General features: G+C 35.2%; 1 protein-coding gene across 7 annotated transcripts in view; it reads left to right on the top strand.

The window, feature by feature from the left end:
* Positions 1–16169, top strand: part of GALNT3 (polypeptide N-acetylgalactosaminyltransferase 3) — a 48066-nt gene extending 31897 nt beyond the window's left edge. For 3 of the 7 annotated variants that reach the window (XM_005573360.5, XM_005573361.5, XM_005573362.5), the window contains 8 exons: positions 874–1023; positions 3359–3593; positions 4070–4187; positions 5679–5879; positions 8272–8403; positions 8608–8709; positions 13465–13617; positions 14453–15557. In XM_005573360.5, coding sequence (XP_005573417.1) covers positions 874–1023; positions 3359–3593; positions 4070–4187; positions 5679–5879; positions 8272–8403; positions 8608–8709; positions 13465–13617; positions 14453–14575 — 1214 coding nt within the window. In that variant the 3' untranslated portion in view covers positions 14576–15557. Of the gene's footprint in view, positions 1–873; positions 1024–3358; positions 3594–4069; positions 4188–5678; positions 5880–8271; positions 8404–8607; positions 8710–13464; positions 13618–14452; positions 15558–15984 lie in introns of those variants that run through there. The other 4 variants (XR_012421173.1, XR_012421174.1, XM_074009370.1 and 1 more) reach the window with 3 other exon arrangements.
* The last annotated feature ends 11821 nt before the right edge of the window (positions 16170–27990 follow it).

Below are 27990 nucleotides of genomic sequence, written 5' to 3'. Positions count from 1 at the left end.
CCCAGCTACTTGGGAAGCTGAGGAGAACTGCTTGCGGCCCAGAGGCAGAGGTTGCAGTGAGTTGTGCCACTGCACTCCACCCTGGACGACAGAGCACGACCTTGTCTCAAAACAAAACCAAACAAACAAAAAACAACACTTGATTGACATTTATTAATAACTTTTAAAAAACCTATTATCTCAATTTTTGCTTATTACAAACCTTATCCAATTTGGGATATTGAATATCTTAAAGTATATACCCAATACTAAAATTTGCCTGGTTCATATTTTACTAAATAAAACTCCGTCAGGAGACTCCAAAGCTTTCGCAAATTTTTCTGCTGATTCTGTGTAGGAGTCGTCCAAAAATGCTGTAGCCGTGGACTTTCTGACTTGTCTCAACATTTTGATCTTAAATTATGTTGATCCTTAGTTAAATATGAGAGGTCTTTTGATATTTGACATTTTTCTTTAAGGTTTCTAGATTTAAACACTAACGTCAAAGCATTGAATATCTTTTTGACCAGATTCCATATCTTTCACTCTGATAGTCAGTCTTCTCAGACCTCTAAATGAGTCTTCTGAACAGCTAGGGTTGACTCCATTTGAAGGTTCTCACTTCTCTCCCAACACATTATATTTATTGATAGGAAGTGTACAGAATAAGTATGTGTTACAGTGTTATGTGTTACAGTAGTGATCATTTGCATAGCTAACCTTTTTCCCCAGTAAGGAGTTAAAGATAAAATTTTCATTTTACTGGAAGGACACATGCAACTGTTAAGATTATGAATTTGGAAGGATCATTACTCTGTGGTTTCATTAGCTTTCATAAGCTATATATGAAAATAAATTTAGAAAGAATTAATCCTGATTTGTTTTTCCTTACAGAGTACTTACATGATAAACTAGATGAATATGTAAAACAATTTTCTATAGTAAAAATAGTCAGACAAAGAGAAAGAAAAGGTCTGATCACTGCTCGGTTGCTAGGAGCAACAGTCGCAACAGCTGAAACGCTCACATTTTTAGATGCTCACTGTAAGTATATATGTATGGATATGGTTGTAACATTTTCCCTCCCTCTGTCTCTAATTTAAAAGGTAAGGAAGGCTTTTCTTTTCTAAATGCCTAATTGCATTTTCTTTAACAGCGTTTTCAACTGGTGATTATAGCAATGACAGCCCAAGCAGATAACAGCTCAGCGGAGAAAATTCCTTTCACTTATGCAGAATTCTTACCTCCTTTGTGTTTAAGTTTCCTCAACTTTAATGTTCTCCAGTTACTAGCTGTTCCAGCCAGTTATCCATGCCTAATTTTTTTTTCATGTTTCTTTTCTGTTTAAAAAAAAAAAAAAAAAAAAAGTTGTTTTTTTTTTCTTTGTTGTTGTTTTTTTTGATTCCCACACTTTGAGTGAAAGCTTATTTACTACTTAAATGTGGCGGGGCACAGTGGCTCATGCTTGTAATCCTAGCACTTTGGGAGGCCGCAATGGGTGAATCACTTGAGGTCAGGAGTTCATGACGAGCCTTGCCAGTAAGGTAAAACTCCATCTCTACTAAAAATACAAAAATTAGCCAGGCATGGTGACGTGTGCCTATAATTCCAGCTCTTAGGGAGACTGAGGAATGGGAATCACTTGAACCTGGGAGGCAGAGGTTGCATTGAGCTGAGATTGTGCCACTGCTCTCTAGCCTGAGCGGCAGAGTGACACTCCATTTCAAAATGAATGAATGAATGAATGGATGAATGAATGAATGAATGTAATCCACCCTATCATTAAACTTTGTCCTAGTACTGCTGCTTTTTTATATTTTAATTTTTTTTTTAATTTGCAGACTCCTTGGCATAAAAAGGAGTCTGCGAATTTTCAAAAAAACCCACAAAACCAAAATATGTTTATATATATAGTTTTTATGCCGGGTTAGGGGTGCCCCATCCCATCTTCTTTGGTATCCCTTACATAAACATTGTCAATTTTTGTTTGACTTTGTTGCTGTTGGTTTTTCTTTGTCCTTTAATTTTTTTCAGAGTCAAATTTTTTAAAGTATTTAGAAAGCATTTTTAGAGTCAATGTGTCATATGCATGCTAGTTATTACTAAAATGTCATTTAGTCCTTTGAGCTTTGAGTTTAGTGGGCTATACTCTATGAATGTCTAGCTTTGAATTGGCCAGTGCTTAGGTTATGTTTCACCCAATTACTGGTTTTGAGCACACACTGATTATTACAGAGGGGCTTTTGCATGTGCTTGGGTTGCTTAGAGCCATCACATTCAGTTCTCTTTTAATACCAGACATTTAGAAAATGAAGAGAAGACTAAAGGTAATCCTAGAGAGGTGTTTTAAAAAGGAAAATACCATCTTCTGGTATTTCTTCTCCTTGTTCAAAATTACAATAAGATCATACTGGACATTCTTACCCACTACCCACTGGGTGAATGTGTCTGATGGTCCTCCTGGACCATGACTGCCAAATACTGCTTTGTGGGGAGCCCAGAATAGGACAGCACTTCATTGGCTGAACTTGCTGTGTGTTATCTAAAACAACCTAGCCTGTGAGCAGGGCCCAGACCTATCTCAGCATGAAATTCCTTGGCCCTCCCTTTATATTAGGTCTGGGGCAGCTTTGAATGGTCCTTCTTCTCTAGTTGCTAAAATCGGAATTTATACTGACTCCTTATTTTCTCCTAAGACCCAGTCAGATAAATGAAAATTTCAATTACTATACCTTACTCAGGGAGACACAAGTTTAAATAAATCAGAACACGTTTAGGGCCAGGTGACGTGGAACAGCAAAAAGCTACCTTTGATTCATAGGTCATTTTAACACATCATCTAAACTTTAAATACACTAATGTTATTTTGCATCTTTTGTAGAAGAAAGAAGGTCATCATCTGTAGGGGAGTTTTTCTAACTGTACTGAATCTTGTTTCACCTTTTTCATCCTACCTTAATCTCATCACAAGAAACCTTTAAGAAATCTCACCTTCTGGGGATCAATTGTACAATGTGGTGATTGTAATTCATAATAATGTAGTGTCTACTCAAAAATTGCTAAGAGTAGATCTTAAATGTTCTTTACCACCCACTCCATAAGCCAATAAGGTGATGGATATGTTAATTAGCTTGATTGTAATAATCATTTTACAATGTATACATATATAAACACTATGATACACACTGTAAATATGTAGAATTTTTATTTTGTCTGTTATATCTCAATAAATCTGAGGGAGAAAGAAGTCTCCATTATATACATGTTCAAAACACAAATTGACTCTGTTATTCTCATTTCTCTGTAAACCTTCACCTAAATAACTAAATAACAAACTTCATTGTTTTTATTGAATTAGTTAAAATTCTGTTCCCTCCAGGTGAGTGTTTCTATGGTTGGTTAGAACCTCTGTTGGCCAGAATAGCTGAGAACTACACAGCTGTTGTGAGTCCAGATATTGCATCCATAGATCTGAACACGTTTGAATTCAACAAACCTTCTCCTTATGGAAGTAACCATAACCGTGGAAATTTTGACTGGAGTCTTTCATTTGGCTGGGAGTCACTTCCTGATCATGAGAAGCAAAGAAGGAAAGATGAAACCTACCCAATTAAGTAAGATGATTGCTCTCAGAGTTTTATATTTACACCCTGTACCATACATTGAATACGTACACACTGTTTGCTTTATAGCGATTGCCTCTGAGGTAATTGATAAAGAACACACATATTCTATATAAAGAGAATCTAAAAGTCATTCATTTGTATACTCACTTACTCATAATGTTGCTGAGTAAGAGGTAGCAGTAAGTGAGCTCTTATGTCCTCCTCATCAATCATTACTTAAAAATCTTAAAGCATGATTAGGAGAAGACATTTAAGTTTGTTCCAATGGGAGCAGACACGAGGTACTCCCCCCGACCCCAAAAATCTTGACTTTGAAGATAGCATTTCTAGTTTTTATTAATCTGAACAAAAGCTTTGAAAACGTGATATGGCTTTAATTTTTAAAATTTGATTCAGTTCTTAAAATATGCTGTTTTATCTTGTTTAGTTTTTATAACAAAATTTGACAATGGATTATTTTTCAGAACACCCACTTTTGCAGGAGGACTTTTTTCCATATCAAAAGAATATTTTGAGTATATTGGAAGTTACGATGAAGAAATGGAAATCTGGGGAGGTGAAAATATAGAAATGTCTTTCAGAGTAAGTTTATGGGAATTAAATATTGCAGATATATTAAACAATGAAATATATTGTGTTCTAATTGGCTGGTACAGATGATTACAGATGTGCGCACTCTACTTTTTGTGCTTTCTAAAACTTAATTGCTGGAAATTTTGGAATAAGAATATTTTCTTTTAATATGTAACTTAATATATTTGTTCATTGTTGCCAATGTAACAAGAGGAATCAGTTAAACTCCTGTGTCCAGGCAATAACACCAATTAATGCACTTGTAGCTACTGAATTCCAGCCAAGATAAATATAATTAAATCTAGTGCTTCAGGAAATGAGTTGATCATCAAGGGAGTTAGAATGGAAAAACATTTATGAATAATTTTAAAGGACATTGGACTTAACTGTTTGGATTGAATGAGCTGGATTTTTTCTATACATAAGTTAATATAAAAAAAGGCTTTGGGTAGACTCCGTATGTACCTTATGTATTTGATTTCATGAGTTTCATTTTCTGCAGTAACTTTATCATTCATTTTTCATCTCTTAGGCTGGAATGTAGTGGAAAAAGAACTGAACTAGGAGTTAGAAGATTTAAGTTTTGGCTCTGGCTCCATCACATACTGGCAGTGATGATCTCAGCCAAGTTTGAACTGCTTATGGCAGGGTCTTGTTTATTTATTTCAGTATTTCCAACCCCTAGCACATGTTGGGTCACAAGCACAGTTTGTTGAATTGAACGTATCACTGAGTCTTCTCATTTGTTCAAGAAAGAAAGGAGAGAAAGAGATTGTAATCACTTGCTCTACTACTAGCACATAGTATTAAATATGACTTATTTTCTGATTCTTTGCTTGGTAACTATGGCAGAGTCAATTATTAAGATATTTAAGTGAAAAGGCATTGATTTCATGATTTGCCATTTTATTTAACATTAATGCAAATCAGGGGTTTTTTGACATTTTATCTCTAAATTGGCATGAATTTTCAAATAATCATCCACTACTTTGCAAGTTCAATAGAATGGTCATTGGTAATAATAGCCATCTGGAATTGTTTTCTTAGTTACAAAATTGAATATACAAGAGGTAAATAGGGTCTGAGTCCACTTCTACCCAAGCTTAGAAGAGAAACTCTAGTTTAAGTGAAGGGACTATGTTGGTAGTTCAGACGAAGTCAAATGCGTAAGAGCCTTTAGTTTTCTGTGCATATTAGAGAACTTACATAATTATTTGCAAAAACAAAAGCCTGGAATTCATTTTTATGAAAAATCTGAAATCACCATTTTGTTAACTTACTGAAAATGCACTTCTGTTGTCTTTAGTGTCTATGCCATTTAATGAAATAATTCCTTACATTTAAGAACTTAAGTTGAAATGGCAGGGGACAGAGACTATTTGTAATATTGTAATCTCCTCTTTAATTTTGTTTTTCATAATATCTTAAAGATGAACTTAAAAGCAACAATTTGATTTTTCTAAAATACTGTAAATTTAAACAAATATCATTAATTATCAGGTATGGCAATGTGGTGGGCAGTTGGAGATTATGCCTTGCTCTGTTGTTGGACATGTTTTTCGCAGCAAAAGCCCTCATAGCTTTCCAAAAGGCACTCAGGTGATTGCTAGAAACCAAGTTCGCCTTGCAGAAGTCTGGATGGATGAATACAAGGAAATATTTTATAGGAGAAATACAGATGCAGCAAAAATTGTTAAACAAGTAAGTTAAAGCTAAGTAGTTAAACTGCAATAAAACCTGTAACAAGTTCACATGTCCTTTTGCTTCAATTCATCTCAAGTACAAAACATCAAAAAATTTGAAAGTAGATTTTTAATTTTAACTCTTAAAGTACATAATTTAGGAATCCGAGTTTCCATTTTTAAGAAAAAAGCTAAATAAACTGCTTTTTAAAAATCAGGAATTCTACTTGATGTTTTTATTTATTTTTTTATTTTATTTTATTTTATTTTATTTTTTGAGACGGAGTCATGCTCTGTCGCCCAGGCTGGAGTGCAGTGGCCGGATCTCAGCTCACTGCAAGCTCCGCCTCCCGGGTTCATGCCATTCTCCTGCCTCAGCCTCCCAAGTAGCTGGGACTACAGGCGCCCGCCACTTCGCCCGGCTAGTTTTTTTTGTATTTTTTAGTAGAGACGGGGTTTCACCGTGTTAGCCAGGATGGTCTCGATCTCCTGATGTCGTGATCCGCCCATCTCGGCCTCCCAAAGTGCTGGGATTACAGGCTTGAGCCACCGCGCCCGGCCTACTTGATGTTTTTAATATGAAAGATATTTCTTTTCTTTTTTTTCTTTTTTTTTAACTCAAAGAAAATTAAGTGGAACTGTTTTTACTGGTTTTAGGAGATATAACACCTAAATAAAAACACCTAAATAAAGGTTCTAAGTGACTTTTTGCACTGGAGATATAGTGTCTTAATGTGGCGTGAGAATAAACCAGGAGTGCCAAGCCTTTTTTTTTTTTTTTCCAAGCTCTAGTTTCACTACTTACTGGAGATGTTACTTTGGCAAAGCCTTTAAGAATGTAAAATAGGGAAGACACTTCATAGAGTGGCTGCAAGGTGGCTGGACATGGAGTGCATGCTTAACATGTTTCTTTTCTCTCCTTCTGTGTTTTAAGAGATGAAATACACATCCTGCCTCTCTCCCAGAGTAGCTGTGAAATAAGAAAGTGATAAGTGCTAACAAATATATGGTACTCTTGTTATTAACCTACCATAAATAGATTCTGTTCTGCAGAATCATGAAACTTAATATGTGCTAACAAATATATGGTACTCTTGTTATTAACCTGCCATAAATAGATTATTTTCTGCAGAATCATGAAACTTAATATATTAGAAGTAAGTTCTAATAGTCTTACTAATACTAGATATGGTAAATTAACTAGATAGTTTAAGACCATGCTTCAGTGAATAGTACTCGTCTCTTTATAGGAAATAGTGCTAATTTGCAGGGCAAGGGAAGGTGGAGTATTTATTGGGAGTCAAGGGTATCAATATTTTGGCTGTTGTGGTAAAGAACGATTTGGTTACCTCTTTCGCCTTTTCTTTGGTCTCCAGTATCTCCCTGTTAGGATGCAAATTCAGAGCACTATTGAGTTAGATTGCTATCTTTTTACCCAAGGCCCTGAAGACAAAGTGATAGCACTTGGCTAAGCAGGCAAGTGGGCACTAAATGAAGCTTCTGCTCTGCTTGTCCCCCACAAAGGGGCACACGAGTCAGCAAATACCTGTTTGTTACCACAGGACACATAGATCTACATGGTAAATGTAATAAGCTAGCCAGAAGTCCTAAAGACTCATACTTTTTGCTGAAATGCCTGGGTTCAAGACATCGAAGTTGGCATAAGAAAATATTTTCTTTAGTTGAACTGATAAGATTGAGTATTTACTTTTGCATACATTTAGATATTACATGGACTTTTTCTCTAATATTTTGCCTGTAGGTCAGATACCTTGAAGTTTAATAATAGTTTTTTTTTTAAATTATTTTCTTAGTCCCTAAAAATAAAGGAAAATAAAATTCATTTAACTTGAAAATTGCCTTTTTATACTAAAGGTTCAGTTGGGGATATTGTTAAGAACAAGAAACATCCTGAAACTAGAAAAGTTACTCCCAGTAGGTTATTTCTTGCTGGTGGTTTTCTGTGATCTCGATGGAGAAGAGATAGAAGTTGCATTGTGTATTGGCACAGTTTGTCTTTACCTGATTTCTCACACCTCACTTTGCAGATCACTTTTAGGTATAAAGTTGGGACCAATTTTGGATGCGCCTACCACCATTACTTTGCCCACAACATTTTACTAGAAATCTTTGTCTTGTAGGGAATGCTTGTGGCACAAATGAAGAATAAAATAGCATCATTTTAGTATTTTAATCGGCACTGAAGTGGTCTTGACTGTCTTTTAAAGCCACAAATGAACAGGCAGACATACTTTTTACTTGAATGAATGATGAAGGCTGTTGAATTGCCTCTTGAATTTTTAGCATGGATTTTTTTAAATACCTAAATAGAAATACAAATAGTAGCATTTTAAGTACTTTCTCAATGTTGTTTTAATTAAGCATTCCCTTCATTTCTCATCTTTCTACAGAAAGCATTTGGTGATCTTTCAAAAAGATTTGAAATAAAACACCGCCTTCAGTGTAAAAATTTTACATGGTATCTGAACAATATTTATCCAGAGGTGTATGTGCCAGACCTTAATCCTGTTATATCTGGATATGTGAGTATTTTCCTGTTCCTTTTTTACTTAATATACTCCTTGCCACCAACCTTTATGGTTCTAAGAAAATTGCTGAAATACTTTCTGGTTTATTGCTTTTGAGATTTTACATTATAATCATTAACATTACTTTCTAAGTTATTTTAAAAATATATAAACCACATGGATTAAAAAACTTTTCATAACTTGAAAATTTTCCTTTAGATTAAAAGCGTTGGTCAGCCTCTATGTCTGGATGTTGGAGAAAACAATCAAGGAGGCAAACCATTAATTATGTATACATGTCATGGACTTGGGGGAAACCAGGTGAGCACTCACTGCATTAAAAATCCTTCACTTGTAAAGCATTTACCAGCACAAGTGAGATGTTGCCTATATTTCAGAAGTCCCAAAGCAGCTTTACACTTGGGTAAGCTGGTGTGTGAAATGTTTTTGGACTGAGTTTGGCAATTGATATTGATGAGTATTTTCTTGGTTTTTATTCTGGCTCTGAAAACAATTTGAGTAGCTTAACCATTCTAAGAAAAAAAAAAAAAAAAGGAGGCTGGGCAGAGTGGCTCACACCTGTAATCCCAGCAGTTTGGGAGGCTGAGGTGGGTGGATCACTTGAGGCCAGGAGTTCGAGACCAGCCTGGAGAATATGGTGAAACCTCATCTCTACTAAAAGTACAAAAATTAGCCGGGTGTGGTGGTGCATGCCTGTGTTCCCAGCTACTCAGGAGGCTGAGGCTGGAGAATTGCTTGAACCACGGAGGTGGAGGTTGCAGTGAGCCAAGATCACGCAATTGCACACCAGCCTGGGTGACAGAGTGAGACTCTGTCTCAAAAACAAACAAACACACAAACCAAAAAAAAAAAAAGAAGAAAAACGAAAATGAGAAAATAATAGAATAAGCCATTTGAATTTTTTTTAAAAAGAAACTTCTATTTAGCTCTTTGATGCTTTGACTTTTGCATGACTATTGGCATGGTAATTTTGCAAGTTTACACATAAAGGCCACATATAACTGGATTGAATCACAAATTACTTCAAGTGTTAATAACAAAATAGAGCATTATAAATTAATTTTGTGGGCCACAATATTATTTCAATATGTTCCTCCTTCTCCCACAAAAGAGGACGATTCTCCTTGATTAGTGACATCCCTGCTTTACTACCTTTTGACGATTTTACTGATGAAGATTCAAATGTCAAATATTACTATTTAACGTGCCTATGGGTAGAGAACATGTTATATACAAAGTTTCTGTTTTTTTAAGCTTCCTTTCCTTACCTTTTGCAAATTAACTCCTGGAAAGATTAGACTATTTCTCTCATTTGTTCATTCAACAAATTAATTGAGTGAGCCCTGTATGCCAGATACTCTGAGGAGTTCAAGCTATTTAGACTCTAACTCCTTTAGGAAATCGGTAAACTAGCAGTTCCTGAGGATAAAGCATTCAGAGGGTTCTCGGGGTATAGAAAAGGGCATCTGAATGAGAGTGGGTGCCACACATTTTCCTGAGAAAGATGACATTTGAAAACATTAAAAAAAAAAAAAAAAGTAGGTAGGAGCTAGTGAGGTGGCTGTTAGGAATGGCAACAGAATAAGAAGAGTGTGAAGGAAAGTGAACTGAAGAGAAGAGCCTGGAGTATCTCTTATGGGCATTGCAGTTATTTCGATGTAGAGTCCAAGATGTGTGTGTAGGAGTTTTGCAATAATTAATATCCATGATGTCCTATTTTAATGGGACGAAACTTTGAGATGTCAGTTTTAGGAAAAAAGAACCAGTTTATCTCCTGGTCCATCCTCTTCTGTATTTCTTCCTACCCATTAGGCTCAGCTTAATCTAGTTCTAATCCTTATTCACCTAAACCAATCTTTCTACTGAGGGCAGACGATACAGATGCCCAGAAACCAGAGCTGGTGAACTGGATCTATTGCTGGATGGTTAAGGTGTAATTCTGAAATAGGATGGAGATATATATGGACACATATAGACATACATCTATACCTATACCTATATACATATATCTGTACATATATGTGTATGTGCATAAATCTATATGCATCTTTTTAAGAATGTTGTTACCCTTCATATATTAGAAGAAAAATAGTTACATAAATAATTGCATTCTATGGAAATAACACTGATCTATGCTTGTAAAAATTAAGATTTTGAGCAAAAGGAAATATCTCTGCATTTGTAAAAATCTTATCACTAAATGTAAATCCTTATAAATTTCTCTTAGGCTTCTTCTAGCATTACATTTATTTCATCTTAAAAGCTGAGGATATATTGTACACATTGCTTTTTTTCCATTTTTCTGTTATTGTCATAAAGATAATAACAGCTTTATGATAGCTCTGTATCAAAAATATGTTTACATTTTAAATAGAATATAGCTATCTTTTAGAAATTGGGGGATGGGAAAAATTCACATATTCTTTCAATAAATATTTGTTTAGAACCTATAAAGTAGCTTGTAATGACTGTTACTGTAGTGAAAAGACAAAGCTCCTGATCTTGTGGAGCTTATGTTCCACAGGAACAAAGAAAAAAAATATGTAGTTTTGGGCATGAAGAAAAATATAGCAGGTAAGAGAATAGTGTGTTTTGGGGTGAGGTGGTTATTTTAAGAGGTGAAGGAAGACCTTTTTGGAAAAGCGACCTTAGAGTGGAGGCCTGAATACTTTGAGAGAGTGTTCCAGGAAAAGATGCTCATCTTGGAGGAAGGATTTCCAAGGGTGGAGGCCCAGAGGCAGATACATGGAGAAAGCAGACAGCCAGTGTGCCTAGAACAGAGTACAGAGTGGTCTAGCAAAGAGGAGTAGGAAATGAGGTCAGGGACATTGATAAGGACCTAATCATGTAGGGCTTAACAGGCCCCATTAAGAAACTTGGACTTAATTCTGAGTTTGACAGAAATGGTTGAAGAGTTTTGAACAGGAGGATAAATATTATCTGGTGTACATATTAAATAGAAAAATTTGGCTTTTGTTACCCTAACACAGCTATTGATTTTATTTTGGTTCATTTCCTTGACATTTTATTTTTAATCAAGCATTGCACTTAAACCGTTTTGTAAATTTCAGTTCCCTGAGTGCTAAAATTTCGTGACATTATATAACTTGATCATTTTTCATGGTTCCTTTTACTTTTGATCAGATAATGTCTTTATAGCATAAAACTTCATTGTAACAGTATTCATGTATGCCAAGTAAAAATAAATATTTTGGTTATGTGACTAAGTTGGCCAATATTACTAGAGCAATGCAGTTTGAGTCATTATAACTTGATTATGTTTACTGCTTTGCCTCTTCCACTTTCTCTACTCGTTCTAAGTAATGGACCTCTCCAACATTCTTAGCTATTCAATTATGTGCTCTTTTTTGTTACCAAAGTACTTTCAATTTTTTATCATTTTTATTTTAATGACTTTTTAATAATGGGTAAAATACTTGACAGCCTTTGTTACCATCTTCGAGATCTTAAGGCTTCTCTTTCTTAGCCAAGTATAGCTAGAATGCTATTTTCATCATCTAAACCCATTTTCTTCCAGTGTTTCCATCTGAAGAACTACTAGTTATAAAAATGACTGATGTTTTGCTTGTGGGCGGAGATAAATTAAGCATGAGACTAAGAGTAGGGAAACTCAAGATATGTGGCTCTGTGAATTCAGCAAATGTTTGTAGAGTGCCTGCTCTAATATACATAAGGAGTTTAACACAGTGCCTGCCTCGCATGTAATAAGGACTTAACAAATACTAATGCTCCTACTAATTATTTCATTATTGAAAATCAATTATGTTAACTTATTTTATCTTTATAATGTCAATATTATGAAATATTGGATTTGTAATGGGTTTTATGACTCGATAAATTACCTGACTTCAGTCTATGGGGAAGCCAGCTCTATATACCACACAATTCTAATACAGTGCTAGAAAAGTTATGTCTGATGTACTATGGGAACCTTGAAAAGAGTGTAATTTTGTGCAGCAGGGCAAAATCAGGCAAAGCCAAAGAAGGAAGGTAATATTTGAGTTGGCTCTTGAAGGATTAAAAAGGAGTTAGCCAGGCAGAAAAGGGTCAAAAATATATTCCAGACAGAGGACAGACTGTAAAGCAAAATCTTAGAATTATAGACACACATGTTCTGACTGGTGGAATTGTGTGAAAGAAGCATAATATATAACTGGGGCAATGGTTGATGCAAGATCAAAAATGATAGATTTCATGTACCAATTAAGGAGTGTGGACTTTTATCTCAGCAACAGTAGTGATTCACTTAAGCAAGGGCAGTCAGGGATCAAACCAATGCTATAAAAGACTATCTGGCAGCAGATTGGATTACTGGATGATAGGAACAGAAACTGGAGGTAGCTCTAGGTGTTTCAGTAAAATTCTGAGAGTCTGAGTAACAGAAGTGAGTACACGGAAGTAAGAATGGATGGGATGTTAACATCTGAGAGAAATAGTACAGCTAATGGACGAATTATTTGGATATGTGGAGAAAGAGAAGCGTCAATAGTAACAATAGCCAAAATGTATGAAAAGTCACCATGTGCCAGTCATTGTTCTAAGTGTATTATACATATTAACCCACTTATCTTCATAACCCTATGGGGTAGGAACTAGTAAATTATCCATTTTCAAGTGAGAAAACTGAGGCATGGTGAACACCCTGAAGTCCCTAGTTTAGTGAAAACACCTTTAATTGAGATGAAGAAGAGCAATGGAACACTTGTGGGAGAGAGGCAATTAAAGTGCTTGTTAGCTCTTCATTCCCTTTTCTGAGGAATGCCTGGGGTAGTCTCCATTCTCCTTGATAACTTCCAACTTGTGGTATGGGAGGAAGACAGTACCTTCTTAATGAAGTAACCAACTGTTGATGAAGGAAGGCTATTGTATCGTCTATCATAAAAACTCAGCGTATGTTTCTGATAACTATTTTTATTGTATTATTTTGTTGAAATAGAAATGACTTCATTATTTAATGAGGTGCTGATTTATTTATTTATTTTGCAACTGAGCACATGGGTTGCTTTTGTCAATAACAGTGTATTCCTTCCATAGTACTTTGAATACTCTGCTCAACATGAAATCCGGCACAACATCCAGAAGGAATTATGTCTTCATGCTGCCCAAGGCCTCGTTCAGCTGAAGGCATGTACCTACAAAGGTCACAAGACAGTTGTCACTGGAGAGCAGATATGGGAGATCCAGAAGGTACCTCAGTGCAATTAATTCATCTCTTTAACTGTTTTTCTTAGCTCTACTTGCTTATCTGGGAAAATGAGTGGAACATGGTACATTAATATTATCTATCAGAATTTCTCTCTTTATTAACTTTGTTGTTATGTGTTTCTACCCATGTGATAAGAGAATATATCTATGAATTAAGTACTCTTAGTAACAAAAAATTAAGTTGCTTGGTTGAACCATGATATATGCAGATGAGCACTTCTGTGAATTATTATTAGTCGCTTGCTTTTTACTATTTAGGGTTTCTTATAATGCTTTTGGCAGCAGTCATATTTTTTTTTCTGGCAGAGAGAAGAAAAATTATTATATCTTCTCGCTTGAAGAGATTAATTTTTTTCTACCCTGTTTTAGCACTTTTTCATGAACCTAGAATTGAGAGAATACGTAACAGGTCTATTCTGTTTTTAAACATGTTTAAGGCTTAGCTGTATCGTAGCAATTCTTACCCAAACATTGTTTTGTGCAATACTAGAAAACCTTAACACTGGCTTTTATGATTTATGATGTTTTTAAGAGTTTGTCACTTACGAATATATCAAGGGAATACTTCTTGTTTGAAAATGTGATTCAAACCTTGTTCTGTCTGCCTCTCTTCATTATGTAATACCTTACTAATTGAACAGTAGTAGCTTAAAAAGGTGGCATTTTCACTAGAAGTCAAAAAGAGTTTATCAGACATGGCTCACCTTAGAAAGATTTACTATTAGGTTTGCTTCAATGAAGCCATAAAATCTTTTTCATATTTATCACTTAACTATGAGTCTTGAAATTTAATGTCTGTTGTTTCCTTCTATTCTAGGATCAACTTCTATACAATCCATTCTTAAAAATGTGCCTTTCAGCAAATGGAGAGCATCCAAGTTTAGTGTCATGCAACCCATCAGATCCACTCCAAAAATGGATATTTAGCCAAAATGATTAAGTGTTCCTTAAAATTAAGTTGAAAAAGGAGACATTCTTTCTCATAAAACTGTGACTAGGCATACACTGTAGGTTTTGAAAATTATGCAAAAGCAGCTAAATGTAACTTATTCCAAGTGCATTTTTCTTATTTATATCTTAAAATATCTATGTAGCACTACTACAGAAATTCTGCAAGTTTCTGTTTCAAAGCACAGTAACTAGTAATACCAAAGACTATTTCAAAATGTCCAGATGTAGGGGAAGAGATGTTTACAGTATGATGAAAATAATTTTCGAAGTAAAGTGATGTTTGTGTGTTTTGTACACTTAGGGATATATATAGCTACATTCACACACTCACAATTTAAAATATTTCCCCTAGTTTTTTGGGGGGATAGGAAGAAAGATTTGTTACTGTATTTTTTTAACTATATAGAAATAGATCAATGAAGGTCAGCATTGGCCTCTGTGTACAAACCAAGAGCTTTTACAGATCCAGAATTTATTATTTTAAAATGCAGGTGAATTTTTTTTTGCCTTTGGTTTACTTGTCTGCTAAATGTTTCTTTAAACATGAAACTGAATAAGGAGAGGAGTATTTTTAACACTTAAATTTCTTGGAAATTTTTAAACCATTTTTTAGTCTGCAACCCGCTCCACTTGAAGCACTTAAGTCTTCCTTAAATGACTTTTCTTAAGTAACGATACTGTGTGTTTTCCCAAAGCACTTTTAAAAACACTTTTATAAATTACTATCTGTTGAAAAGGTGTCCTTTTCCTTTCTGCTAGTGTTTTTTTTCTTACCAAAATTCACTAATCTTGAATGTTTGTGATATTAAATTTCAAATGCAGAATACTTGACTCATTTAAAGCTAAATTTTGTTACTGATTTAATTATAATTGTAATGGATTTTTGACTTTGTAATGGATTCTTTTCATCAAAAAGCCTTATTTTTTATCTATATGGAAAACACAATAAAAAGTCCTCAACACTATTGTAATTATTTGATTAAGTGTTTTTCCTCTTTTGGGTAAAATCTATAATTGATAATAGGTGGGGGAAAATGAATTTTGTATGCTGAATTTCTAAGCACCTATCGTTTGTAAAGCCATCAGATATTTCTTGAGGCACAAAAAATGAGGAATAGCAAAATTTCTGTGTTCAATATTTAGAAAATTTTGTGTTAATTTCGGATACTTTTCCTTGAGCATCTGATAGATGACTTTTTTTTAAAAAATTGATGCTTGCTTAGGAGATTTAATACTTTTTTTTTTTTGGTTTTGGTTATTTTATATTTAGATCTACTGTATTCTTGTTCCAGAAGTAAAGTATGATTGGTTTCATATTTTAAATCTGGCAAAGCCTCAGCTGTACAAAAAAGAGCATATGTTGGTTATTGACCCCATCTTCTCATTGTTTGTTTGTAGGTTTGAATTTGTATTAAAAAGCCTGCATTCCGAGCTGGACGTGGTGGCTCAGCCTCTAATCCCAGCACTTTGTTAGAAAAGGTGGGAGGATCATTTCAGCTCAGGAGTTCCAGACCAGCCTGGGCAACATAGCAAAATCTCATCTCTACAAAACATAAAAATAAAAAAATGAAATTAAAAATAAAATTAGATAGGTGTGATGGCACATATCTGTAATTCCAGCTATACAGGAAGGTGAGGCAGAAGCATTGCTTGAGCTTGGGAGATTGAGGCTACAGTTAGCTATGATTACACCACTGCATTTCAGTTTGTGTGACTGAGCAAGACTCTTTCAAAAAAAAAAAAAAAAAAACCACAAAGCCTACATTCTCCAATTGATTATTTCAACTAATGTGTATTATGTGCCTAATTTTCTACCAGAAGTTGTATTAGTCCGTTTTCACACTGCTGTTAAAGACATACCTGAGACTGGGTAATTTATAAAGAAAAATGGGTTCGATGGACTCACAGGTCCGTGTGGCTGGGGAGGCTTCACAATCATGGCGGAAGGTGAAAGGCATGTCTTACATGTTGGGAGACAAGACAGAATGAGAACCAAGTGAAAGGGATTTTCCCTTATAAAACCATCAGGTCTCGTGAGACTTACTTACTATCACAAGAACAGTGTGGGGGAAACCACTCCCATTATTCAATTATCTACTACTGGACCCCTCTCACAACACGTGGGAATTATGGGAGCTACAATTCAAGATGACATTTGGGTAGGAACACAGCCAAACCATATCAGAAGTGCTGGTAGGCAGAGTAAGACTTGTTACTGCTTTTGAGCTGTGTCTCATGGGTCAGAAAGAAAGGCAAATAATTTTAAAGTAGATAGTACCAGTAGGCATGAATATCCATGAGCATATATTTCTCTTAGAGCTTATATCTCTAAACACAAAATTATTTCTCAAATATATTTTATAAATGAACTTAAGAATATTTTTTAAAAAACCAAAGTGAGTGCCCTGCATGTATCACTCATATGTTGTCATATCATGATCCAACTGAAACGTACTTAGATTAGGTTGATATTATTATGGGAAAGTCCTTCTTACCTGATTTGGCAGCCTCAGGCTATTGCTCAAGTTTCATACAAATCATGTCATTAAGGACTGGACCTTTAGGGTAGGCAGTGCCTTTTAAAAGTCTGAGTTTTGGAACAATGATAATGGGGAGTTATTTATGGAGCCTGGCTGCCATCCACCTGAGACTTAACTGCACTCAAGTGTGAAATTGTGGAATTCTTGCTCAATTTGAAGCTGCCATGGCAAATGGTCTGGTTGCTACAGAAGACCTGGCATGCTGCCTTCATTCCAGAGGACCAAGTCCTAAGAATTCTAGGTTGGAGGCCGGGCGCGGTGGCTTAAGCCTGTAATCCCAGCACTTTGGGAGGCCGAGACGGGCGGATCACAAGGTCAGGAGATCGAGACCATCCTGGCTAACCCGGTGAAACCCCGTCTCTACTAAAAAATACAAAAAACTAGCCGGGCGAGGTGGCAGGCGCCTGTAGTCCCAGCTACTCGGGAGGCTGAGGCAGGAGAATGGCGTGAACCCGGGAGGCGGAGCTTGCAGTGAGCTGAGATCCAGCCACTGCACTCCAGCCTGGGCGACAGAGCGAGACTCCGTCTCAAAAAAAAAAAAAAAAAAAAAAGAATTCTAGGTTGGTAAGCTGCACTGCCAAATCCACTAGGGTTAACCTGATGGGCAAGTCCACCGAAATCTGAGAGGGGATCACATAGTTAACTATAGGAGAAAATAAGCAACACAGTAAAATTGCCCATTACTATAACCAATGATGATGGATTTTTTTAAGCTCCTATATTACCAGAGACTAGTCTTGGACAATTTAGTTAAGTACTTTATATACCATCAAAATATAAGTGCAAAAAGGACAAGGTTGACTTTATAAGAAAGGCTAGAAAAAAGTCAAATCATTTTTAAACTGCTGTTATGTGTAGATGAGAATTTTAAAAGATAGGGAAAACAAAAATCTAGGAAGATTCAGATTGTACTCAGATTGCTTCACAATTCACTTTAAAGACAGCAGAAATAAATATCTTTAGACAATGCATTTTTAGTACGCTTTGTGCAGGAAAGATGTTTTTGTTTTCTGTCATTCCTCTTGTACTTCAAGGCTAGGATTTGGGATAGGTGTGTCCTTCTTCAAAAATGCCTCAGCTTATTTGAAGCCATGTCATGTGGATATATTATGCCCTGCCCCTTCGTGGTACTGTCAACCATGAATCTATAGGTCATTTATCTTAATTCATTCCCTACATTAATTGAATACTTTAGTTCCTGTTGGTCTGTCTTTCTTAATACCTCTACTTGTATCACCCTATGGGTGACTTCATTATCGGTGCAGATAACTCCAGCATTCTGAGCTCTCAGTATTTGACCCACATTTCCTTCCCTCAACCACACATTCGCTAGTCATCACTAGAAACCATATCTTCTCTAACATCTTGATCACCTTAACCTCTCTGATTACCACCTCCTTTCCTAGCTCATTTATGCTAGTTCTTGCTCTCTAGAAATTTTTTTATATCTCTTCAGGACTTCTAAACAATTGATTTTGCTACTTGTTCACTATCATTCTCCTCTAGTCTTTACTTTTATTCTTATCCAGAATGGTTTTAATATTTCATCATTGTAACAACTCTCTTTCACTGTCAATTCATGTGTCTGTTTTCCATCGTGCTTACCTAGAAAACCCCAAACCCTGGATAAACCAAAATATTTGCAACTACTACTTCTGCATCCAAACAATTGTCATGCTGGGCACATTCACCATCTTTCTGGGGATATCCTGTTTCCTCTCTCTCTTTCATATGTTAGGTCTCCTGTTTTGTGTATACTATAACTTCCTCTTTCTTGGTTAACTTCCTCATTTTGGAGGAGTACATTACACAGTAATGTTCTGGGGAATGGTTTAGGATGCATACAGTTTTTGAGACCTTTATATCCAAAATACCTGTGTTCTACCCTCACAATTAGAAGGTTAGCTGAGTATAGATTTCTTGGATGGAATTTCTTTTTTCAGTATTTTAAAAGTTTTGTTTTTTTGTTTGTTTCTTTTTTTTTCTAAATTTCAGTATTGAAAACTCCAGTCTATTTTTGATTCTTGATTCTTTGTTAGTATTTTATTATTTTTACTCCAAATACTTATAGATATCCTATTTGCCCCAATGTGTTAAATTTCACTGTAAGTCTTATATTACAGTATGCTTTACTGTGCTCTTTAAATACTCATGTATTTAAATTATGACAATCTTTTCCAAATATTTATTAATTTTATCCTTTGTAGTCTCAATTTCTTTCTGGGAATCTTATTATATCAGACCCTTAACATATTGATTCTCTAGTCTATATAGGAGGGAAGGTTTTCTGACCTATATTTCATCTCTTTGCATACTCCAGGATGTATTCTTAATGTACTCCTTTAAGCCTTCTGTTGAGTTTTTCTTTTCTGTCATTTGTAATTTCCAAGAGCACATTCTTGTTCTCTGAATTTTTCTTGTATACCACTATTATTTTGTGAATGTGATTTTTTTCTTTTGTCTTTCTGAGATTATCAATAAAAATATTAATGGTAGTTCTTTTTTTAAAGGTTTCATCTACTTGCATAGTCTATTTCCTCCAAGCTGCTTTTTCCCCCCTATTTACTCTCTGCATTTCATAACAGATGCTTTCCTCTGTCCGGTGATTTATAATTGTTTTTTTTTTGTTGTTGTTTGTTTGTTTGTTTGTTTGAGACGGAGTCTCGCGCTGTCACCCAGGCTGGAGTGCAGTGGCCGGATCTCAGCTCACTGCAAGCTCCGCCTCCCGGGTTCACGCCATTCTCCTGCCTCCGCCTCCCGAGTAGCTGGGACTACAGGCGTCCGCCACCTCGGCCGGCTAGTTTTTTGTATTTTTTAGTAGAGACGGGGTTTCACCGTGTTAACCAGGATGGTCTTGATCTCCTGACCTCGTGATCCGCCCGTCTCAGCCTCCCAAAGTGCTGGGATTACAGGCTTGAGCCACCGCGCCCGGCCTTATAATTGTTTATATTGAACAGAGGATTGAATACGTACTAAAAGCTCTTTAGTCTGAGGAGGGCTTATTGACTATAGTCTTATAGTCTTTCCTGTAGGCTGACCCAACTGCAGCCATTGTGCTGGAAAACAAAATGACAAGTTAGATCCCCAGAGAAAAATCTTCCAATCACCCTGGAAGGTGTAAACCCGAGTATCATTGGGCGAAGAGGACTGGGGATACATTTTCAACATAAGATTCTTGTCCTCAACTGTGCTGGTAGCCCCTGTTCTACAGATACTCTATTTTATCCTATCCAGTGAATGAATGTCTAAGCTTCCATTTGGGTGTGGGAGAGGAATGAGGAGTCTAACTGATTCGTAAATGGAGTGTCAACTCCTCTTCCTCCCCAACTGTATCTTTCTTATTTTTGGAGGCTCCTGGTTCCACTAGTTCTTGATTCTTTCTGTGGTTCTGTAGTATGAAATGCATTACTACCCTGCTTTCTCCAATGATAGCTTTGGACTAACTACTAATTAATTTGCTTTCCAGGCTTCAAAACGGTGTTGTCATTAAATTTCTCCTACTATTCTCCCCATGGATATATATTTTTTTCCTATATCTTTACTGTCATTTTAATGGGATTTTGGAAGAGAGCAGAAGAAAATGAGATAGAATCTGATATTCTTGACAAGAAATCCCCATTAATTCTTCCATGACTTCCAATATATCTTCTGCCACAAACAACTTGCAAGTTGCTACATTCAATACCCCTTTTCCTGCCGTCATTTACTTAATCTCTGCAGCATTTGAAACAATTGATTGTGCTACCACTTCTGAAATTTCTGAAACTCTTTCCCCTCTGGGATTCTATGGCACCACAACCTTCTATCTTCACCTCTGCTTCAAACTATCATTCAATCTCACATGGACTAAAATGATGTCTTAACTAATTGCTCTATTTTTGGGTCATTCCTCTAGTTGATTTTTTAACAGCAACTTAACTTTTTAAATAAGAAACAACATTGCTCCTCTGCTTTGTAACCTTCCAATGGCTCTCACATTGTTCTTGGAGTAAAATTCTTGCTTCTGGTTATAGCCTGCAAGGACCTATATGACCCACTCCTTGCCAATTTCTCCTGCCTCATCTAGGACCACCTTATCTGTGCTGAGTGTGCTTCAGACAGAGTAGTTGACTCCTGGATTTGTCTTATGTATCAAACTGATTCTTGCTTTAGAGACTATGTTTTCTTTGTCTGGATGCCCCTAGTAACAGTATCTTTTACATGTTTCTGTTCTCTGCTCAAATAAAACACTCTGAGAAGAGACCATCTTCTTCTATAAAGTAACCCAATCGCTGCTGAATCACCATGTTTATTTCCTTGTTACATTTACCACTACCTGAAATTTTATGTGTGAACTTATCTTTTGTCTCCATAAATGTCATCTTCACAAAAGCAAGATAAGAAATAATGAAATCCATATCATGTTCAAATTTAGGTAACTTCAGCATATCCTCAAAATAAAACAACACTATTTTTCAAGGATGTTTACAATAAACACAGAATTGGTGCCAGTGAGGATGGGCCATGAGCATAGGAATGGAGGATGAAGAGAAAAATATGGGCAAAAATTAAAAAGGACAAAAAAGACAGATTTTTCTTAGACTGATGAAGAGCAACAACAAAAATTCTTGATAGGAAAAGTTTTCTGAGAGGATGCATTATTTCTTCAAAAGATATGTTACAGAAAGCATAGGTTTATTTACAATATCCTATAGTACAAGAATAATGGAACCAAGAAATAGAGGTACTAGTTCGCATAGCACACAATATATCTGTGAAACTCATTACTCAAAAGAGTTTATGTAAGTGGAAATTTTGAATAGACTCAACAAAATTGATGACAAATTCACAATCAATAAGAAAAAATAGAATGTATAGCATGTCCCCATATTTTCAGAGTCACATAGAAGAGAGCATCTTCCTAAACATATCCCTTTGATACTATATCAGTCATAGCATGTTCCCTTGAATGTTAGTTATTAGAGTATTTGCTTTTATTTAATATTATCATAATTTTATGATATTCCTTTAGAATCTCAGCTAATCATTGTGTAAAGTATTATGGGAGAAGTCTATTTTTTTTCCAGTGGATCTTTTGAAAATTTATCTCCTTTAAAACATGATGTTAACTGTGAAAAATACTTTTCTTTGAAAGCACAGGTGGAATTCATGGTGTCAAAAAAGTTATATTTAAGTATGTATTTTTAAAAAGAAGTCCAAAAGCTTCTACTTGTTTGTAAAATCCTTGTTAACTAGGTGGAGCATTATTTCTGTTATTCTGTGTTAGAGTGCATTTATTATTTTATTTTTCCATCAGAGTCAGTATTGCCAGCAATAGAAATTAACTCTGGATGATTTAAGTGGAAAAGAAGTTTGTTGAAAGGATATTGAGTAGTTCACAGAGTCATTTGGAACACTAGAGAAAAGGCTTAAAAAATGGGCAGGCAGGATAAAACAAAGCGCGTAGCTTTGAAGCTAAAATTATGCTGCAGAACTTGACTGGTGAGGATATTCTTTCTGCTGCCAGCAAACGCTAGATGAATGGTTTGTACCTCTCATTTCCCTGGCATTGGCATTGTTTGCTGCTGACACTGGCTACTGGATGACCCCCCTGCTATAGCTGTGACTAGATCCTCGAAGCAACTGCTACCATTATTGCTGCCAGAATGAATTCTCCACTGAGTGCTTCTTTTCTCACTAGTTCCCAAGTCAGTATCCAAACTGAATTCAGAGTAACTGAGCCTATTCATGTGCCCTGCCCTCAAGGAATGGAGGCTATGAAAGCAAGTATCTGGCTTTGTAGCTTCTGCAGTTGAAGGTGGAAATTTCACAGGCACAGAAAGGGAGTTCAGATGCCAGGTGGCTAAGAAAAAAAAAAAAAATGACAACTTCAGTACAAACCTTAGGATTTGAAAACCATAGCATTCTTTTCCTCACTATTTTTCCCTTTAAGCTGTAAACATTTAAATGATTATACACATATATAAATGCCATTCACTTAATCAGATTGTAGGAACTTTCTTGCTTTTCTTTTGTTGGCTTTCAAATAGGTCAAAGATATTACTGTATTTTTTATTTTGTTCTCTGTACAGTTAGATGGTATATTCATAATTTGTTTTCTCAGAACAGCAGTTTTTATTGTTTTTTAATTAATTCTTTTTGCAAAATAATGTATATATAATAAAATGACAGAATTTGAAAGTTCAGTTTAATGAGTTTTGACTTCTAGATATCCTTGTAACTGCCACCCAAAACGAGATCTAAAATATTTCCTTCATACCACAAAATGTGTTAGGTAGTATATTAATATTTTGTTTTCTCCGAGCAGCAATTTTTATTGTTTTTTTAAATTAATTCTTATTGCAAAATAATTTATATATAATAAAATGCAGAAAATTTGTTCAGTTTAATGAGTTTTGACTTGCAGATATCCTTATAACTGCCACCCAAAACAAGATCTAGAATATTTCCTTCAAACCAGAAAGTGTTTTGCATCTCCCTCCACTCGAACTTTCAACCCTGAAAGCAACCATCCTGATTTTTATCAGCATGCATTAGCATCAATTATTCATTTGTTTCATCTAAATGGAATAATACATTATATATTTTTGTACCTGCTTTTGGTTGTTCATTATAATGTTTTTTGATATGAATCCGTGAGGTTTTTGTCTATTTGTGACTTTCTTTTCAGTTGCTGAGTATTATTCCATATATAGATATACCACAGTTTCTTTGTCCATTCTTTCATTGACAGACATTTGAGTTATTTCAAATTTTTTAATATTTTGAATAAGGGGGCTATGATCATTCATATACAAGTCTCTTTATCTTTAAAAAAAGTGAAAACGTGGCAGGGCGTGGGGGCTCACACCTGTAATTCCAACGCTTTGGGAGGCCGAGGCCGGCAAATCACGAGGATGAGGTCAGGAGATGGAGACCATCCTGGCTAGCACGGTGAAAACCCGTCTCTACTAAAAATACAAAAAATTAGCCGGGCGTGTTGGCGGCTGTCTGTAGTCCCAGCTACTCCGGAGGCTGAGACAAGAGAATGGTCTGAACCCAGGAGGCAGAGTTTGCAGTGAGCTGAGACCTCGCCACTGCACTCCAGCCTGGGTGACAGAGAGAGACTCTGTCTCAAAAAAAAAAAGGTTGGGGGGAGAACATTAAAAGGTTTTAGTTTTTCACTGGAGAAAAAGTTCTACAATGAAACATCTTTAACATTTTCCAGTGAGAAATGTTTTCACTTTTTTTAAAGGTAGACACCTAGGAATGGATTCGTGGATACCATGTATGTTTAACTTTAAAAGGTATTGCCATAGGTTTTTTTAAATGGTTGTAATATTTCACATTTCCACCAGCAATATTCCCAGGGGTTTCACATCCTTGCCAAAACTTGGTATTTTCAGTCTTTTTTATTTTAAACATTCTAGTATGTATCTTGTGGTGGTTTTAATTGTTATTTCCCTGATAAGCACCTTTTTATGTTCATATTAAACAGTAATTTTTTTGGTAAAATGTTTACATATTATATGCATATTGATTGAGTAGATTTCTTCATTATTGATTTGCAGGTCATTGTATATTCTAAATACAAGTCCTTTTGTTAGATATTTGTATTGTAAATATTTGTATTGTAAAATATTTGTGTTGTAAATATTGTCTTCAAGTCTGAAGCTTGATTTTATTTCTTATAATATTTTTTAATGTGCAGAAGTTCTTATTTTTGATGCTGTGTTATTTATCAAGTTTTGTTTTATGTTTGGTGCTTTTTATGCTCTAAAGAAATCTTTGCCTATCCCAAACATATGAAGACCTAGTTCAATGTTTTTTCTAGATGCTTTATTTTTCTAACTTTTATTTTAGGTCAATAATTAATCTTGAAATGTATTTTGTATATAGAGTGATGCAGGAGGTTGAGATTTGTTAATTTAATTTTCCATTGTTCAAACACCATTTGGGAACTTGCTTTCCCAAAGGAATTGTTATGGTTTGGCTGTGTCCCTACCCAAATCTCATCTTGAATTAGAGTTCCCATAATCTCCACATGTCCTGGAGATAATTGAATCATGGGGGCGGTTTCCTCCATCCTATTCTCGTGACAGTGAGTGAGTTCTTATGAGATCTGATGGTTTTACAAGGGGCTTTTCCCCCTTTTGCTCTGCACTTCTCCTACCTGTCATCATGTGAAGAAGGATGCATTTGCTTCCCCTCCTGCCATGCAATTAAACTACTTTCCTTTATAAATTACCCAGTCTCAGGCAGTTCTTTATAGCAATGTGAGAATGGACTAATATAGGAATTGTGTCGGTACCACTGTTAAAAATCAATGGTTGCTATGCTTGTATGTGTCAATTTCTGAACCGACTCTTCTATTTTATTGGTCTAGATGTCTTTGCTTATGGGAACCGCAGTCTTGATTACTGTAGTTTTAAGAGGAAAATATTCACTGTTTTACCCTTAAGTGTGGTCTTTGCTATAGATTTTGCACTTATCAAATTCAGGAAATTTCCTTCTATTCCTAGTTTGAGAGTTTTTATCATGCATAAATGTAGAATTTTGTCAAACATGTTTTCTGTTCAATTGAGTTCATGATAGGATCTTATCCTTTATCCTACTCATGTTGTGCTTTTCATGTGTGAAACCAACCTTGCATACGTGGGATAACCTATACTTGGTCATAAACAAGTATTCCTTTTATAACATAGGATTTAAAAAAGAATAATCTACTTGTCTGTCTGTAGAGATATTCCTATGCTTGACATTTTGTATAAATGGAATCATGTAATGTATGGTTTTCTGTGACTGGCTTATTTAATTTAGGCACAGTGTTTCTAAGATTCATGCATATTGCAGCAAGTATCAGCATTTTTTCTTATGACCAAATGGTATTTCATTATATGGATAAGCCACATTTGTTTATTCATTAATCACCTGATGGACATATGACACTTTTTGACTTTTATGAATAATTCTACTGTGTATACACAAAAACATTAGTTCATAAGTTTTTGCTTGAATGCCTGTTTTTGTTTTGTTTTGTTGTTTTTTGAGACTGCGTCTGGCTCTGTTGCCCAGGCTAGAGTGCAGTGGCGTGGTCTCGGCTCGCTGCAGCCTTGCCAGTCTCCCTCCTTAGCCTCCTGAGTAGCTGGGACTACAGGCACATGCCACCATGCCCAGCTAATTTTTGTATTTTGTTTAGAGATGGAGTCTCACTTTGTCATCCATGCTGGTCTCTAAAACCTGAGCTCAAGCAATCCACCTGCCTTGGCCTCCCAAAGTGCTGGAATTACAGGCATGAGCCATCATACCTAGCTGAAAACATGCTTTTAATTCTGTTGAGTACATATCTAGGAGTGGAATTGCTGGGTCGTATGGTCTCTCTATATTTAATCACTTTAGGAATTACGTATTGTTTTCCAAAATGGCTGCACCACTGTACAACTCCACCAGCAATGTATGAGGGTTTTGATTTCTCCTCATCCTTACCAACACTTTTATCTAACTTTTTGATTCTAGCCATCCTTGTGTGTTTGAATTGGTATCTCATTTGGGTTTATATTTGCATTTCTCTGATGAATAATTGTGTTAAACATCTTTCATGTGCTTATTGGTAATTTGTATATTTTCCTTGAAGAAATGTTTATTGTGATTATTTGCCTATTTTTAATTTGGATTGTCTTTTTTATTAGTAAGTTGTGTTATTTATATATTCTGGAAAGTCCCATATAAGAGATATGATTTGCAAATATTTTTTCCAATTCTGTGAAATTGTCATTTCACTTTCTAGGTGGTTTCCTTTGAAGGACAGGGTTTAATTTTTATTAAGTTTGAATTACCATTTTTTTTTTCTTTTGTTGTTCATACTCTTCATGCCATAGGTAAGAATCCTTTGCCAAATCTGAGGTCATAAAGATTTATGTCTATGTTTTCTTCAATGAATTTTTATAGTTTCCAGTTTTAAATTTAAGTCTTTGATGCATTTTAAGTTTGTTTTTGTATATGGTGTGAGGTAAAGGCTCAGCCTCATTATTTTGTATGGGGATATCCAATAGTCCCAGCCCCATTTGTTGAAAAGACTATTCTTCTCCCATTTAATGGTTGTGGCACTCTTGTCAAAATCAGTTGACCATAGAAACATGGTCTCTCAATTCAATTCCATTTATCTATATTCTGTCCTTGTGCTAGCACCACCCTATTTTAATTGTCATTGTTTTGGAGTAAATTTTGAAATTGAGAGGTGTGATTTTTTTCTACTTTGCTTTCTGTGTTTTCAAGATTGTTTTAGCTCTTATGTATCCTTTGCAATTTTATATGAACTTTACCATCAGCTTGTCAATTGCCACAATGATATCTGAGATTCTGATAGAGATTGCCATTTTAACAATATTAAGTCTTCTGATCCATGAACATGGGATGTTTTTCCATTTATTGTAATACTTAATTTCTTTCAATTAAGTTTTATAGTTTTATAATGTTTTATAGTTTGCAGACTATAAATTTTGGACTTATTTTGTTAAATTTATTCCTGTCTTTCTTTTTGCTGCAATTATAAATTTTCTTAGTTTTGTTTTTGAGGTTTTTTTTAATTCATTGCAAGTGTATAGAAATACAATTGATTTTTATATATTGATCTTGTAGTCTGAAACCTTGCTGAATTTTTAGATTTAATAGTTTGTTAGTGGATTCCTTAGGGCTTCCTATATATGAGATCATGCTATCTGTGTGTAGAAATAGTTTTATTCTTTCTTTCTAATCTGGATACCTTTTATTTCTGTTCTCACTTAGTTGCCCTGACTACAACCTGCATTACAAATACTTTTTATATTTTGATTGATTTAATTTGTTAAGATTTTGTGGGGTACTTTTGTGTCTATATTTGTGAAAG

This window comes from Macaca fascicularis, chromosome 12 (assembly GCF_037993035.2).
Source record: "Macaca fascicularis isolate 582-1 chromosome 12, T2T-MFA8v1.1".
Taxonomy (NCBI): domain Eukaryota; kingdom Metazoa; phylum Chordata; class Mammalia; order Primates; family Cercopithecidae; genus Macaca; species Macaca fascicularis.
The sequence above is the reverse complement of the archived record's forward strand: the minus strand, read 5'-3'. Positions and strand labels throughout refer to the sequence as shown.